The sequence below is a fragment of the Perissodus microlepis genome, chromosome 20 (genome assembly GCF_051167445.1).
Source record: "Perissodus microlepis isolate ML-2025 ecotype Zambia chromosome 20, ASM5116744v1, whole genome shotgun sequence".
Classification (NCBI taxonomy): domain Eukaryota; kingdom Metazoa; phylum Chordata; class Actinopteri; order Cichliformes; family Cichlidae; genus Perissodus; species Perissodus microlepis.
In genome coordinates, this window is record NC_140480.1 from 25,600,753 (window position 1) to 25,619,608 (window position 18,856).

The window sequence follows — 18,856 nt, forward strand, 5'->3', positions numbered from 1 at the left end:
CCCTGTTGACTGTTTTGAATGAAACGCTTGATTGTTCGATGATCACGCTTCAGAAGCTTTGCAATTTTGAGACTGCTGCATCCCTCTGCAAGATATCTCACTATTTTTGACTTTTCTGAGCCTGTCAAGTCCTTCTTTTGACCCATTTTGCCAAAGGAAAGGAAGTTGCCTAATAATTATGCACACCTGATCTAGGGTGTTGATGTCATTAGACCACACCCCTTCTCATTACAGAGATGCACATCACCTAATATGCTTAATTGGTAGTAGGCTTTCGAGCCTATACAGCTTGGAGTAGGACAACATGCATGAAGAGGATGATGTGGACAAAATACTCATTTGCCTAATAATTCTGCACTCCCTGTATGATTTATATGAGACTTCCAGTTTAATTTATCATCTATAATCACACCAAGAAACTTATGTTCAAGTACTCTTTCAATTTCCACACCATCTATATGAATCTGCACTTGTGCATTTCTAAGGGAATTCCTAAATAAGATTATTTTAGTTTTACTTAGATTTAGCGATAGTTTACCTTAACAATAGTGCTTAAAAAAATCACAGATGTAACTCTAGAGTCAACTTATAGACATGATTCTCAAAGTCTTTGGGCTTTATATGTCTTCCATCCATCCCAACCAGCTCCTTATAATTTGTGGTTCAAAGAGGAAGGACTTTAATCACTTCTAGTGTAAAAATGTTGCCTCTGAAAATAAGCAAAGAAGTGATAACATTTGTCACCAGCGAAAATGTGAAAACAATCCTTCTCAAGCAGCCACATTTATATGCACAGTTGAAAAACATTACTGTAAAAAACACAGTCGAGATGATGTAAATAGGTATAAACAAAGGGCTCGAAAAAAACACTTTGAGCAAACCAACCCACAGACATGCAGAGAGTGTGACGTTCTCCATTCTGAAGACTTTATCGCTACTCTCGGCTGTGATCATATTGGTCTTTTGGGCCTAAGTATCTCCTCTGCTGAAGCATAACAGCCAAAACAGCAGTTCCACGTTGGATTAGGATATCACTGTCAGGCAGTGCCCAGTACAGCTTTGACAGACCTATTAGCAGGTTGCATGTTTTTGTGAGGCTTCGCAGTTACAACTGAATGCAAAATTGAGCCTGTGTCTCGCTGCATTTCTTTTGAGCTTTATAGGATGTTCAAAGAAGCTGAACAATAGTAAAACTGGAGATCATTATTTAATAAAAAGGCCATACAACACAAACTCAAGACATGTGACAAGTTCACCAGCGGCAGTGGTTTTTCAGCTATTATGAATAGCTGAAATGTTATTCACACGATTTGAAAGCTGCATTTTAACTGTGAATGTGGTTTCGGGGTGGGAAGGTGCGGTTGTGTGTGGCTGTTATAATCCTGGTGATGTCTTTTTCTTGTATAAAGTGCGAAGTGAAACTCAAACTACGGCTAATGCCAGACTTGGTTTAAAAAATTAGACAAACAAAGATCTTTTTATAGCAAGGCATTTGCTGATTTGGCTGTGCTTCCTCAAACAGTCTGGCTCAGTGGGAGTTTGCTTGTCAGTCTGGCTTTGTCGTGGCTGGCAAGTAGCCAACGGCTGATTCAAAAATTTGAATTGCTGTTGACAATCTTTGATCGTTTGGCCATTTGTACTTTTCCAAACTATTTCTGAGACAGTGTATATGAGTCCCTCCGTTTTAGTATTTAATCCTTTTGCAGCTCTTCATTACTGACATTTGCTGCATAACAAATGTCAGTAAAATTCAACCACTAAAAACTAAATAAATAAATAAATAAATATGTGACGTCATCAAATAGTCCTAAGTGTCATTTGATGGCAGCCAAAATCTATAATTTTGTAATGACTTGAAAACGAAACGACTTGAAAACAAAAAATGATAACCCTTTCCATTACCTTTATTTACCCTTAAGCCAATTTAAAAACAATAAAACTTTGGAAGTTAGGGTTTAAATTGTTTCAAAATTATTGCTTTATTTATAATAATGTGCAATCATCTTGAGTTACCCCTCATTTCATTATTCTTTGATTCTATGAACCAGACTTTCTTTCAATTATTAAAGTGATCCTGATCTTACTGGCAGCCTGTAATTTATTTCCATTTATTTAGTTGAAATGGCAAAAACAGTATTTTTGCACCAACAAGATGATTCCTAAAGAGCTATTGGAAAAAAGCTTGGCATATTTTGGCATGGCGGGCACTGTCTTCTTAAAAGGTTTGAGGTAACTAGCTACGGGATGGAGAAAAGAAAGAAGTCGTAGGTCAAAAAAAAATAACTATCTACAACAGATGAACAGTATCTGACAGTCATGTTCTTAAGAATCAGGAAAAAGAATGACCTGCCCAATGAGCTGAGAGATGCATTTGGCTCTTCAGTTGATCCATCTATCATCAGAAATGGTCTCAGAGGAACGGTGGCTAACAAGAGTCCAGTCTTAAGGAAGTGAAACAGGCAGATTAAACTGAAGTAAGCCATATAAAACATCAATTGCACTAAAATTACTAAAAATAATTACATTTTTTCTTCAGATGATTGTAAGTGTGTCTAGAGGAGTACAGCAGTGAGTAAAACACAGTGGCGACTCTGTCATGGTTTGGGGCTGCATTTCATTTGGTGGTGTTGTGCATCATGTCAGAAGTGATGGAATTATGAGTGCCGAAAAGTTAGATTTCAGTCAAGCAGTACCAGTGGAAAGTGTCGGACTGGCAACAGCTTCATTTGTCAGGATGAAAATATTGCTGAACACATTGTCAGTGCAGTAAGAGCATACCTGGATAGAAAAACAAATAGCGTAACGCTGTCAGTCATGGACTGGCCTCCCCAGAGTCCGGACCTTAACATTGTTGAAACAGCGTGGGATCATCTTGACAGAGATTGAAACAAAAGGCAGCCAACATTCAAAGAAGAGCTTTGAATGTCCTTCAAGAAGCTTAGGGAACTATTCCTGAAGAAATTACAAGCCTGCCAAAGAGGTTTCAGGCTGTGCTATAGAATAAAGGTGATCATACCAAATACTAACTTTCAAACTTGTTAGAATTGAACAAATCCTGTATTTCCAGGTATGTTTGCACATTTCAATAAAACACTGCACCCATTTCCCATTTTCCTAGAAAAATATAAAGAAATGAGGGCTGGCTTCTGCACAGTACATTGCACATTTCACAAAGCTTCATTGTCTTTTGAATTGGAGACACACTTCAGTAAATATTGTCCACAAATTAGTCCATAGAAATGTGTAATTCCATTTAAGTGAAACTTTTACTGGAGTAAAACCTTAGCCCTGTCAGCTGTCAGTGTGGTAATGCTTACAGCAGCAGGGGACTCTGGTTGAGTGCAGAGGAAACCACAGCTCCTCCTCATAGCAGCGAGGGGAGACAGTCGCTATGTGGATTCTGCATTTTACCCCCAACTCATACTCTGAGCAGACAGCTGATGTTTATCTGCTCAGCCCATCTGGGCCTTGTGACTAAACATCTGGTAAAGCTGCCACTGTGTATGCAGTGTTCCAGAGTGATGACAGTGAAGGTACTGCTGTCCACCTCTTCTAAAAAGATCTTGAGAGGTAGGCAGGACTTCATCTTCACATGTCAAGGCTTATTCTTAGAATGTGACTCAATTACCAGAGTATGGTCCAGCTCTCAAGGCATTTATCTGGTTGTTTTGTGGAGAGGTGCACTGTAATTATCTTGATTGTGGCTGCTTAGTGTGTAATCAAAATGATAATTGGATGGGCTGATTTAAAATAAGAAGTTCCCAGCCTGGAGATTTTGTCCCCCACTTTACGGGCTGGTACATGGAATTTTCTTTTACAATATAACAAAGATAAAAACAGTTGTTGAATTTTGGGCCACCAATGCTTAAAATCTTTTAAAAATTGTCACGATCATGGGTCTCTGACCCAGCGTTTTCAGTTTATATTTTGAGTTCTTAAGTTATTCCTTGAAATATGTTGAGTAATATGATTATCATTTGGTTGCCTTAAGTTTAGTCTAGCTATGTTTCACTCTTCTGTGTTAGTCTGTCATGTTTCTTGTCTTCTTGTTCATGTTGTCAAGCTTGTGCTATCATGTCTATGTCGTTCCATGCTGTTTCCTGTTTTATTTTGAAAGTCTGTGTCCAACATGGTCAGCTCGTTCTGTCACAGTGTGCCGAAGCAGACTGTATGAATTGTGAATAGTAGACCCAAATACAGACATAAAAGAATGCGGAAGAAAACTTGATATTAATATATTGATATGGCTGATAAAAAAGGTGATAAAAATGTGCAAAAAATGCATGTTAATAGTGGTGAAAAAGCAGGCATTACTCCATCATCATTATCCTGACCCCCATTTTAAACTGTTTGTCAGGTTACTTTTCCACCTATTTGTCTATTTTCAACTCTTTTCATATTTAAACCCATGTAGCTACCTTTCCCTCTGCCTTCTCTTCGAGGCTTTCCCCCAGAATGGGATGTTTTGCAGTGACTGGTAGGCTTTCATCCATTATGAATGCTATGTTTTAGAAGGATGATCTGTGCAGAATGATATAAATATCTCATTTTGGTTCCCAGCAGGATGGGAGAGGCAGAACAAGATAGGCCACTGTTCAGCGTTAGCGCTGTATCTTTATAATTTGATATGAAGTCTAAAGTAAAAGAAAGCAACACAAACATGAGACGAGCACAAACAAGGCTGTCTATAATTCACGATACACGGCAAATCTCTTGACCCCTCCACTCCTGAGACAGCTAGCCATGTTTTTTGCAAAATTAGAGAAAAATGTTAAAATAAAAAACAGCTATTACTACACTTCACTTCCATTTGCATTAAAATAACTTCAGATATCACCAATCGGAAGTGATGGTCTGACAGCTGGTGCATTGTAGCGCAAATTTTTTGTGATCCTAAGAGAATTTTTGCCCTTTGTGTCCTCTGTTACAGGCTGAAACACAGCAGGGGGCTGTATGTTAGCATACAAAACCAGCATGAAGGAAAGTCTGACAGATATGTGTGTGTGTGTGATGGTCAATTGAGAGAGAGGGACAACTGCAGGCCTCTCCCACTGTGTCCAGATCCATTGCTCTATTAGTCTGACGCTGTGGAGGAAGCCAGTTGTCTTTGAAAGAATATACAAGGACACACACAGACACAAACATACACACATATATAAATAGAGTACAGCTGATACAAAGGATTGGAAAGGCTATGAGGGATAAGATGTGCAAAGAGTGAATAAGTTCACAAATCAAAGAATGTGGTTTTTGATTTTCAGAATCATGTGCTCTTAATTTGCTAGCGTGTTTCATAACCTTTGGTATAACGCTCTGGAGACGATCTACATTAAGAGAGCAGTGTGCCGTTATGAAGCCTATGGAACACTGCCAACCAGGAGCAAATCAGTTATGCTCAAGGCACATAGAAATAATTCATTGCAGTACTCTCAAAGCAGTTGAGGCATGGGTGCAACACAGAATAGATTTCCTGTGTATAGTGCTGGGTTCTGGTATTATTTCTGCTTGAATCTAAGAATCTACAAACTAGACTAGAGCTTTGGCTGTCCAAAGCAAGCATTATGTGCCCCTTTGAATATGATGTCAATTAAAAAATTGTGCGTGACATTGCAGCTTCTCTAACACACACTAACCATAAAGCGTGCCTTTTCTAGGAGATTCTACAAAGAGAAAACCTTAACATTGACTGACACTAATAAAATGCCAAACCTTGCATAAAGCCATCTTTATTGAAATTGGATGACTGAGATGCCATTCCATCTTTCATTTCCTTTTATTTCCAAAAGTGGCTTTTCCTGCTCTTTTCTTCAGGGCCTCTGACACCTCTTCTTTCTCTTTGCAGGCACCCACTGTGGAGCCCACTGGCTGGCCTTGTAACTTTCTGCCTGTTTGACACACCAAGAGGAAAGCTAAATGCACCTGAGTGATTCTGGAGAACCAGAGAAGAGAGGCAAGCTTCCCACCTTTGTTCTTGCCTTATGAGAGCTGCTCTCTGTGGACTCCACCTCAGAACACTCTGTACTGTTTAGTTACTGCATGTATCCCCAACTCTAAGGTGCAGGAAAAGTGAGTGAAACACAAAGAGGAAAGAAGAAAGGGTAAGAGATAAAGAGAGCACAGCTGCATAATTAGTATTAGCGAATTTGTTGCAGAGCTAGAAACCATGAGAAGAGACTTCTGAAGACAACTGTGCTCTGAAAAATATTGCGGCTAAACCTTCAGGACATTTGTATGTGTGTGTGGGTATATGTGTGCACACCTCTTTCATTTTCAAAGGACTTGAATTTGTATTTGGATGCGGATTTAGCCTTTCATTATGACTCCGCAAAGAGGCTTTGAGAGAGCATGGATTGGCTGCCACAAAGGTGTCTGCTGCTGGGTGTTGCTGCTGGCTTGTTATGTCTTGATCTCCTTGGCTGCCAAACCGAAAATGCCGGGCCATACACACCTAAACTCAATACGCATTGATGGGGACATATCCCTAGGCGGGCTGTTTCCGGTGCACGCGAGAGGAAATGACGGCAAAGCTTGTGGAGAGCTGAAGAAGGAGAAAGGAATCCATAGGCTGGAGGCCATGTTATTTGCCCTGGATCGTATCAATAATGACAATGAGCTGCTGCCTAATATCACTCTGGGGGCACGCATACTAGACACCTGCTCACGGGACACCCACGCTCTGGAACAGTCGCTGACATTTGTTCAGGCACTGATTGAGAAAGACTCAACTGATGTCAAATGTCTCAGCGGAGGGCCGCCCATCATCACTAAGCCCGAGAGAGTGGTGGGAGTAATTGGTGCATCTGCCAGCTCCGTGTCAATCATGGTAGCCAACATTTTGCGTCTCTTCAAGGTCAGTTTGCTCTTCAGTATTTACTTCCTATTTTCCTTTTTCTAATCATGTTTGGAAAGTGCTTTTTACATGGAATACCTCAAAACATATCCTGTGCAGCAAACTTAAATTCACTAGACTTTCAATGAAAAACAGTATAACCAATATTACACCACATCAGCATCACCACACTGTAAATACAGTATAAAAAAGTAAACACAACCTCTCCTAGGCCATGTTCATCCTGCTTTCCTATCTGTCTTTTCTTCACAAGTCTAAATGACATCAGTTTCAAACATTTTCCTACTGTCCAGAAAACTAGGCGCTAATCATTATACCATAATTCTGCTCACTAATGACATTAATTTGCCAATGGTCGTCAGTCAGCCCTCTTCTAATTAATTCAGGGAAGCCATGCATGGCGCCGTAAGCTCCCTGCACTACTATTGGACATAGAGTATAAAATGAGACTCTGCATTTTTTTGGGTTAACAGATGTGAAATGTGCGAATGAGAACAAAACATAAACAATATTTGACAAGGTTTATATAATACCTGCTTAATGCTGTCAAACCAAACTACAGGCGACATCCAAACTAATGAACATAAGGATTGTGTCTTTGTTTTAGACTTGGTAGCAGTGAGAAAACAGTGGTTATGCATTGAAACCCTTGGTCTATGAAGACAAGTGAGGATCTCTAATTAGTTATTCATGAATTCACTGACTAACAATTTGCAAGTCAATCTGTATGAATGTAACTGTCTGAGGACTGAACATATACTATATGAGGGGCTTACTTTTCCTCTTCCTTATCCTTTAAGCTTTTAGAGACTATTGAGGAGCAGAGAAGATAGTTAGAGCTTCCACTGTTGTTCAAATTATAGGTAATACTTTAGATAGCCTTTGTGATATTTACACAGACTTTATCTGTTAAAAGAAGATCAGGTCAGTAACACCTGCTGTGACACGGATTTAACTTCTTTTAATTTCTACCAGCCAGCTGCTAAGGTCAACGAACATCTCACCAGAAAGAGTATAAAGGTACATAGTACAATATTCCATCCTAAAGAAGCCTGATTGGTGTCAAAGAATGAGACTCCAAATTCTCCAAAGTACTGGAGTGACTTCTTCTTCTTCTTCTTTTTCTGGTGCCATGCTAAAATCTGTCACAAAACCTTGTAATTATTGTACCCACTGAGCAATATGAAGTTAGTGACACAGCTCACACAGGAACTGTGTTACTGCACAGCAAGGCAGAGGAAAGCAGTCAACACAGCTTGGTGAGTACACTGCCCCAACAGCCTACGACATGTGTCAACATCAGTTCAGCCTGTACAGGACTCCATTTTGTATGCACTGAGTCAATATGAGATGTTACCACAGCACTCGTCATCATCCTTTCTGCTCAAGCCAAAACACGACAACTATGAGGCATTTCTTAGCAGAGAGCACAAACACTGAAAAGCAAGAGCTGAAATACACCAACACATGCACCTTTAAACTTCATGCAGAGGGCAAGATGGCAAGCACAAAGACACCAGACGCAGTTTTCAAGATGTAGCTAAGATGTGTATCCAGGGAGGCCAAAAAGCCTCCAATGACTGCTGCACCTCACGCTGCTCTACAGCTCTCCAATAGCAAATTTCCCACCAAACAGGGCTGCCAGGACTCCTTGTGGAGGGCGCACGAACTGCCAGAGGAGGGCCTGTCCACTCACAGGCTTGTGAGACATCTTCACACAGCTAATTGGCAAGCTTGTGTTTGGACAGGAGTTTGCCAGTGAGATGTTGTGTGTTCCAAATTGCATGCCAAATCCTGTTGTGGGAATAAATTATTTTGCCTTTTCCTTTTTTCCTCCTCTAAAGGGCATAGAGCTGCACCATCCAAAACTCAGTGTTCTTGGGCAAAGAACGAGTTTCCTCTGAGTGTAGTGCAACTCACATTTTTGATAGGCCTTGGATGGGCTGGGGTGGACAAATTATTTACCCTAGAGGCTCAAGCCAGAATAAGCAGCAATCCTTTTTGACGGACAATGGCCTTAAAGGTATCTGCCCAGTGGGCTCGAACAGCCTCCTTGACAGGGCCTTGAGAATGACTTGGCAAATCCCTCTAAGGGTCAGAGGAGAACACTACAGGATGCTGCTAGTGCACTTCAAGTAGCAAACACTATACAATATTTCAAGAGATGGCTGATAAAAACAACCTTTTTACAGAAAAATCATTGCAAAGATAATAAGACATACACTTTGATATTTGAAAAACACAAACACGTCTATAACAAAGGCAGCTGGAAACAGAGCAGTGGACATATTACAGAGTTTGTATATTGTATTTTATTGTATTTTCCTACACAAGGAAGTTATCTTTAAATGCTCACACAAGCACTGAACGGCCAAATCCACTTTTATGTGCATTCCTAGAATCTCCAGTCTGTCCTTGACATGGTGCATGTAATGTGAGGTATTGGGAGCAGCTATTAGCTGAGCATGTTATGTATATCACAGTGCTGACGCTGAATTACCATGACCTACTCTAGTGCAGCTCTCTGTTATGGCAGTAGAACCAAATGGGAAGAGAGAAAGCTTTTAGGTAATGGAACACATGTGAATGCGTCAGCCTTCAATAGTCATCGACTAACGGGCAAAAAAACAAGGAGGTGTTCTATCACTGCATTTCCTGCTTTATTTAAAAACAAACAAACATGGGAAGTAAACAGGCTGATCATAGGGCTGCTACTTCATAGAAAAGGAAACAGAGTGCAGATAACTAACGAATTGATTGATTTGATTTGTTTGTAATCCTTTTACATGTTGGATAATCTTTGATCAATTACAGGGACAATTATTACTATTATTATTATTTTTGTATTCACCTTAAATATGGCAGATAGTTAAGCACACTGAAAGACAGTCTGGAAAAAAGGCACTGATCAGTGTGACTGAATTAGAAATATATATATATAGATATATAGATATATATAACAGACACAACAGGTAAATATGGTTTTCCCCTTGGGTTGTGTTTCTGTCTTTGATGATGCTTATCCCCCCACCAAATGCTTTATAGGAGCTGCAAATAAAAAAAGAAAAAGAAAAGTTTGTTTCAATAATAGTGGCAAAGCTTCTTAAAGTTTTTTGTTAAATATATTCCCGTGTATAGCATTTCAAATATATATTGTAGAGAACTGGGAAGACTTAAAAGCCTTTAATCAACTTATCTTTTATTTTGTACTTGACAGGCGGAACAAATTTTCATGAATCACAGTGATAGAGAAACAGGAAGCCATGGAAATGTGATTTGTAGGGGGCCCAGAAGTGGCCCCAGGTGAAAAAAAATAACACAGGGTTTAATATTTTGAAAAATATTAACACTACACCAGATCACAAAATGGTTTTGCATATATACTCAAGTGTCTCTCTCTTTCTCTCTCTCTCTCTCTCTCTCTCTCTCTCTCTCTCTCTCTCTCTATATATATATATATATATATATATATATATATATATATATATATATATATATATATATATATATATAGGATTCAATGTTTGTGTTCAATACTTAAATGACTTTAGCAGGATGTTCCTATTTTGCTTAGGTTTGCTCCATCATATCCACTATCCTCTGTAATACTCCCCTGCAGTATATTACTTGATTCCTCTGTTAACTGATGTTTAGCTAAATAAAGTAAGTTATAGTATAATAAAACAGTTTATCTGAATTCTAGCGTATTTGTCTGCGTAAATAATACAGCTGTATAGTATTTAAAGGGTGATACTTGCTCCAAGGTACTACTACTGTGGCTAAAAAAAGATTAAAGGCAATTTAAGAAACATTGGTTTTCATGTTCTCGTAGTGCCAGTGGAAAAGAAAACCCCTAAAAAAGAATCTCATTGCCTGAAAGTTGTTCAAAGGCATTGTGTGGGACATGCAGGCAATAATTAATTAAGGCAGATGTGGACAATTCAGTTTGTGGGATTGTAGTTAACAAATAAAAACAGGTGCAGAAACAGTATGTATGTAACATGTAACAACATGTATGTATGCCATAGGCTGGTTGTTCTATTAAAAACCTGCAACTATAAACTTTCATCATAGCTTTTTCGAACAAATACTATTTGTGTTTTAAACTGTTGAAAATCAGGGTGTAAAAGTTATTGAGGTCCATCGGAAGCCACTCTCTTTCTTCCTTTAAGGATACAGACTACTGGTAAGTAAAGCTAACGTATCACTTTCGCACAGCAATGCTCGTCACATTCAGACTGTTTTCTCCATCATTAACGTCACATAAAAACACAAGTGGGGCTCTTTTGTGTGGTAAGGAAGGTTCCACATCACCATTTCTGCTGACTTCAAAAATTCGGTGTAGCTTCTTTCAGCTTATTTCTTTTATGTTCACTTGAGATGTTGGGCTGAAGCTGAATGATGATGCTGATGAGTCCCTTTGACCTCCAGTACTGCGTGTACATTGGTGTATGAGTGATCATTTCAGAAGCTACTTTCAGCTTTATGTGTAACTCAAGTTATTTCATCGCGTTCTCCTAATAATTTGATTGACAGGGCACACAAATGAAAGAATGCAGACTCAACATATTGGAACCAGTGCTGCTTGCAATCTTGATCACTGCAATTGTTTCTCAGCTCGTTGCTTATGGGTTTTTCCTTATCCTCCTTAGTGGAGGAGTGGCTGAGGGTGTAGTGTTTGCTCAGCACTTCAGAGCAGCCAGGATTCCGTCCCCATGGTGTTCCATGAATATTTTACTATATTGTTATGTAATGTAGCTCTCTATTCATTCCCTCATCACTGGGTCTAGCTCTTGGTGTGTTTTCATCTGCTGGGTCTTTATATTACCATATAAGCAGGAGCAAAGTGCACCAGCACTTGAAATAATTAGTGGTTGGTTGCTTATGATACTCAAGACAGACTGTGTGTAATTAAAGCCCCAGGCTTTTGATTGTATCTCTTATACATCATGGAAAACAGCCCCACTGACTGGCTTGAGGAATATAGTTGCTGCAGTCAGAAACTGCAGGAGCATGCACCTTGTTTCAGGTATAGATGCTGACTTGCTGAGACAATCATAAGCTTTTAGACAAAGAGGGGGAAGCTTGGGCAACTTCCGCACAGCAGCTCTCTAAATTAGGTACAAGCAAGCACAGTCAGTCTGCAGTACTTTCCGTGGTGGAGATGTGAGTTTGGAACAGTGGAGACAGATGGAAGGAAGAGAGCAGAGGCGTTAGCTGGGTATACTCCGAAAGCAGCTCAAAGAAGAAGGTTATCTACTGACAGGTGACAAATCAAGGGAATAACCGGAATCCTTGACCCTTTTAGTGAGGGGATCTGATGATTTTTATATTGTGTGGGGCATTTTCCTTGAATAGTTTGAATCACCATAAATCAGTTTAAACCGACGGATCATTGCTATTTGTTGAGTTATTGGGAAGTATCATTAAGGGAGTGACCTTTGTCAGTATAACTATGACCCAATCCATAGAATGCACAGGTGTCACTAAATGGTTTACTGATGGGAAATGCTTTTCACCAGTTTCTTAGAAAGCACTCTTCACCATCATTAGCAAAACATCAAATGATAGAATATCTTTTGGAAGGACGGTGGTCCATTCCTTAAGCAGAGTTCAGTCGACATACTTGACAAAAATCAGTACCAGGCAAACTCAAGCTGCTACTAAAATATTTTATGTTGATTTTTCCTGTAATTTGTCATCCTTCTGCAGCTGCCTGTTGTGCTGTCTGTGAAGCAGAGACCTTGCATCCGCCTCTCTCCTCCCTCATTAGAGGCAGAGCCCCTCAGGCACAGTGCCTTACTCCCCCTCAGCATTTCACTGTTGAGACAGGGCTCTTATTGGATTACCCAATCAGCCCACAGTGACGATAGGCTGAAAGCTTTAAAGGATCTCAAAAATCTGCACGTGCTTTTTACTTTCTCTTGTTAATGGCCCGTCTATTCATCCAGACATTAATGTTTATATCTTTGTCACTGTCGGACCTGAATAAAAATGGCATTAAAAAAATCGGTATTGCATGTTAATAATGGATTAATCTGTTATGTTAAGACGAGCTGTAAGTCAAAATATTATTTACACATATTTTAGACGAAAAGGAGCGCACACAAATTTAAAGCCTTTATTTGTGCAAAGAGGCTGAGAAACCACTATATCATCATCAGTCACACTGGAGACCATAGCAAACCATTTGTGACAATCCATACCTGAGGGGTATAAAGCAAGTTCAGCAAAGCCAGGCTTTCTTTGTGTCAGCTGGGTTGATAAAAACTTTGACCCCATCGAAAGATAATTGGTATCACAGTGGTGGTTATAAACCCAGGCTTTCTGCTTTTGCTTCTGTGTGCGCTCACATAAAAGAGCGTTTTACATGTCATTTGACTCTTTGTCTGCCCAAAATCAAGCTGAGCACTGCCTACTACAATCATAGACATTATTAGGAACAGGTGATATTCATCTATGAAAACAGTAAAAAAAAAAAAACAGTGTGCAACAAATAAGACAAATTGGTAATGCTGCAGAAAATCATGTGAATCATGTGATCATCACAACTAAAATGGACAAAATAAATCTCAAGATTTTATAGTTATTTTACTGCTTGGTGTGCTTTCAGTGCTACAAGTTTTTTCTAATATGACAGCTACACATTGGAGGTCTGAAACTTTAAATTTTATATATTTAAACACAGTGGGCTACTTAGTAGTTTCCACAGCCTCCATCCTAATAGACGAGATCTGGAAATCATGGTAATTTGTCATCAGATTGAAGTAAAATTTCTTATGTTGACTGAAAAGATATTCTTGATGATAAATAAGACTACAAAGGAAACTGATGTTCTAATCTGTGCTCTATTATATATGCATTTCCAACTGTGTAAACAAGACCAAGCATGAAAAGATATGCATTTTCTGCACCACCAACCTTATGCGACACCTACCGTTTGTACAGCTGGGCATCATTTAGTGGTATTAGTAAGATATGGCTTAACACATTAGATTAGATATGTATTCCTACATATCTAATGTAGCTCAACAGTTGGGAGTTTGCCTTGTAATCGGAAGGTTGCCGGTTCGAGCCCTGGCTTGGACAGTCTTGGTTATTGTGTCCTTGGGCAAGACACTTCACCCGTTGCCTACTGGTGGTGGTCAGAGGGCCCGGTGGCACCAGTGTCCGGCAGCCTCGCCTCTGTCAGTGCGCCCCAGGGTGGCTGTGGCTACAATGTAGCTTGCCATCACCAGTGGGTGGATGACTGGATGTGTAAAGTGCTTTGAGGTCCTTAGGGACTAGTAAAGCGCTTTACAAATACAGGCCATTTACTATTAGTACAGCAAAGAATCTATATTGCACTAAAAGAATATGATAAATTCTATTCTAAATAAAAGCTTCAGTAAAAATATGGCGCCTCTAGCAGCTCTTAAAGTGAAACATTTAATAATAAGCTGTTCCCCACTAGGTTACGTGTTCAGCCTTAGTTACTATGGTGATCAAACCAGGTAAAAACAGAGCCACCATTATGACACACTGAAAACTCTCACTTAAGTTCAACAGCTTGATAACCAATCTATCTTTTTTGTAGAACGTCCTTCTGGTGTACTGTTCAGTTATCATTGTATAATTGATTAAACAGGAAATTGAATGCATTAATAATAATAAATCTCAAGGAGAGAGTAATTGTGAAACACCAACCTGTTTGAATCAGTGTACTCCACCTTCTTTCCTCCTTTGACAGTTTGACCTATAGCGTTGAGAAGCACCTGCTTCATTGCCACAGGACATAATTTGCTATTTAGTAAATGCTCCATAAAATTGCTATTTTTTTCTTGGGAGGACAAGATGTGACTGTTATGAAGTTTTCCTTTATAGCATGGCGACCTTTCTATGAGGGTTTATCACTACAACTTACCCATTTCACATTACCAAAGCCATTTGACCCATTGCTCAAATAACACAATGATTAGGGAAACGTAGGATGTCTCTAACTTGATGGACAAGATGACTCTCTCAGCGTTTGATGGTTTTATAATGAGAATGGTTTAAATGCCTGAAATTAATGGGAACCTTGGTGTAATAAGTCATCCTACAAAATAATAGTGGTATGACTACATGTGACACTTTGACTTGTCAGTGCTTTATTTCGCGGGCAGCCTCAGGTGTGCCTTGACAAATTCCCTGAGGCTCAACATCCTGGAACTAGGTGATGATTAAGAAGAGAAGGCTTTGAACACGAGAACTCATTCTGACTAAACTCGCTCTCATGCACCTCCAAGTGTAATTTGCTGCACAACACAGTATATTCGCTTATTCACGGGGCCCTTTTCCTTGAAATCCACACATTCGCACCGAGCAAATCTCATGCACTAATTTGATGCATCTGTAAACTCTAACCAACACAAACCAAAAGAAAGGTGAATTGCCTTAAAAACAAACAGGAAGCAATGTTTCTGAATGTGTTCAAAGACCAGAGCTTTCCATGTTTTCTTTTTTTGCACACCCTTCAACTTGGCTTTTACAACTGGGCAAATCAAATCTGTGAAGCCGTCTTTCTCGACCCCAGATTGCAGATGTCCACCATCCACCATGCTCTAACAACAGAGGAGCAGCTCCTTTAGTTCGGGATTAGTTCCAACTCAACTCACTTTGTTCACCCAAGCCCAAGCGGTCAATTCCCAGGACATTCATGAGTGAAGGCTGCCCAGAACCTTGTGTTTTATTCCTGGCAGTATTTTATCCCCGTCCTCCTGCTGTTTGAAAATCCCTCTGCAGGAAACACGAAGCACCGCTGGTAATCACAGAGCACAGTGACAAAAAAGCTACTGTGTGGCTGTCTGTTCTTGTGCATTTTTTTTTGGTGATATGTTAGGTTTCACTCAAATTAATTACTCTCCTTTAATTAGTGTGCACCAGCAGACCTACTGAGGAAATAACAGCAGGAGGAGGGAAAAAATGCTGTTTCTTTTTTAAATGTATCATTTTATTCTGCTGAGCACTGCTGAAAAAAAATCCAGAAGCCAAGACTGACAATGAAAAGCGCAATATAAATACCAGCGGGGTTTGCTTATGTTCTCCGTGTTAGAACTGTCACCATACGTTAGTGGTTGCAAAATCCCGATTTCTAGCTTTTTAATGTGTCTGTTCCCTGCTCTGGCTTTTCTATAAAAGTTTACAAAACCTCACATCTTCACACAGAGCACCACAAATAGAGCACAGCCATCAGATAGTTTTCTTGAAAAGAGCGTGGGATAAAAGGCTCGGAGCTGTCTCACCTGCATAATCTCACCATCAACCCACCAGTCCATCACTGTCCTGCTGTGTGAGGCAGCGCTGCTTAAAATTTACTCAGACTTTAACAAAGGTTTAAAGCTACAAAAACGAGAAAACAGAAAATCTTAAGTAACTCAAGCAGCTTTAAATGAAGAGTAATCAATAGCACCATGACAGCTTCCTTATTGATTGTGGGAGAGCAATTTTTTTTTATTATTTTATTTTGAGGAGGCAAAGTGACATTGTCAGCTGCTGAGATATGACTGAACAGAGAGCTCAGTTATTTATTAATTTCAGCACAGCAGCTTCCACGGACTAATAAATATAAAACATATGAGGAAGAAAAGGTCAATATAATAAAATTTTCATAGAGCCACTGTAAAGTTGCCTGAGATCTTAAAGGAATTGTTCTGTCAGCCTAATGCCAGGCGATATCCTCAGACTACCCTCCAGCAGGGATGGAAAGAAAAAGTTTGGCCGTCTTCAGGCTAAGCAGCTTGGACATCATCCAGCCTTCTAACACATGAGACAACATGGAGCTCCTCATGAGTCACTGCTGTGTCACACAAAAGGACTCGCTTTCTGTTCAGGGGCAGTTGGGATTTACCACGAAAAGAGTATATTCAAGCTATAATTGAGAAATAAACAGGACTAGGGAAAGTTGTGATTCTGCCTTGTGTCAAGCACTGTCATAATCAAATGACAAGGAGAGGAATCAAAATCTTGAGACATACTTTTTTTTCTATTTGTACTTTTTCTGCAAAATAGTGTGTTCGATCATTATTTTGCATTAAAGAAAAAAAAAATATGGCCTGTGTTTTTTCATGTTGAGTCACTGACATGAGCAAATAGGCTGGTGGTTCATGCAGATGTAGCTGTGCGAAATGAGTTGCTATTATTTTGGTGAAATCCCCGAGAACACGCACCCCAAAACCACGTGTCTTTCTGGCACAAGGCGACTCTCCTCCCAATATAGCCACTTTGCCAACAAAAGCAAACTAAATAAAAAGCAATAACACAATAACACCTAAAATTTAATTTGCCATTTAAATTACTCACTGCCCTCTAGCCAGTTGAGTACGGTACCCGTGCCCAGCTGCATGAAGAGGTTTTAGCTCAGTACATTAAATCCCATAGCCATCTGAAAGCAGCAGAACTCTTTACTGACAAAATGTGCCCAGTTCCAGAATGCAGTACCACTACACTTAACCAGTATGTTGGCACCAGGCAGTAACTAAGAAAGCCTTTTTGGTTATATCAGCTTTGTGCTGTGCTGAATGTCACTACTCTTTTTTATAACTTTCTTTTATTTATAACTATTTATAACTTTCTTTTGGTGACAATCACATTTTATGTTTTATCACCTTGAGCAATATGATGTGACCATTTATGGTATTTACAACAACATTATAATAAGAAAATGCCGTCATATAAACAAATCATCAACATGTTATATTTCTCTCTAGAGAAACCTCTTCCCATATGTTAAGATGTTGTTGTCGTGTGTGATGAGACCATTGATGTGGCTGGCTAAGCATGAACCACACGAGCCCTTTTTTAACAGTGTCCTTCTATGACTGTATAAATACCTGGTGCCTTAGGAGACACCACCACACTCTCAGCGTATTAATCATGTAATAGTTGTAATAATGGATATGAAGGTTTATATATTCACTATAATCCATCAAACAAGCTGTCACTCATATTTGTTATGAGAAAATAGGAAGTATGCGTATGAGCCTGGTTGCCTTAGTAGCTGTGCACTGAACATATTTAGCTTCACATGGTGTGTAATTAAAGTTAATTAGAAAGCTATGCATGTTTTCCTTACAAACAAAACCAACATGGTGGCCTTTCTGAGTGTAATTAGCATGCTCTACCAATGCCTTTGTTTGTTTCTTTTTCTTTAACAAGAGCTCAAGTTTATTTTGCCATGCTAGGCTTAACACACAAATACGGTGCATTTAAAAAAAAATCAGAATTTCCCAAAGTTGTATTTATCAGAGTATCTCACTAAATATATTAGACCTAATAAGCATCGTACTCATCTTGTGAATTTGTACAATTATCTCCAATATATTACATGTAGAAAAAAATGTAAATTATTACAACAATTTTACTTGTTCCAGAGACTTTTTTTCCCCAACACAGCAGGCTAGTGTGATCAATTGGCATTGATTAGCTCCAGAAAATTTGTTATGGGAAAGAGAGGTCATTTTTCAGATCCATGCCAAGAGAAGCAATTAAGGGGTTGTTTTGCTGACAAAATAGTGATAGATGCAAACCGAGCAGACACAGAACAGAACGACTTAGATGTTTTTAGTGACTGTGACAGCTGATATTTATTTATTTAACAGGCAAAAATGGGATAAGGATAAACGAAAGTATCGGGAAAAATATACTGGCAGTACACTACTCATCTGTTCAGCTTTTTAAAGCTGTTTAAAAACAGTTTTACTCCTTGGGTCTTGATTTCTAAAGCTCTAGCATGCATGTCTAATGTTCTTACACCAGATGGTCGCACTAGTCTCATGAATTTGATTATGTTTCTCTTATACTGTGATACCCTCAAACATTGTGAGTGCAAAGGTGGATCGCTATCGTCTAGGAAAAAATGCATTATTTACATGATTTTACAGTGGTTCTCATTTTATGAAATCAGCCGATATCTAAAATAAGTGTACAAAGTAGCTGTAAATATAGCCAAAGATAGACGCTCTCCAAATATTTACACACATTCGGATT

At 39.2% G+C, this 18,856-nt stretch overlaps 1 protein-coding gene across 3 annotated transcripts in view; it reads left to right on the forward strand.

Moving 5' to 3' along the window:
- The window catches only part of LOC146364643 (metabotropic glutamate receptor 4-like), a 189,998-nt gene that overhangs the window by 48,337 nt on the left and 122,805 nt on the right, over nucleotides 1–18,856 (forward strand). For all 3 annotated transcript variants that reach the window (XM_084915998.1, XM_084915996.1, XM_084915997.1), the window contains one exon: nucleotides 5,843–6,850. In XM_084915998.1, coding sequence (XP_084772124.1) covers nucleotides 6,317–6,850 — 534 coding nt within the window. In that variant the 5' untranslated portion in view covers nucleotides 5,843–6,316. The remainder of the gene's footprint in view (nucleotides 1–5,842; nucleotides 6,851–18,856) is intronic.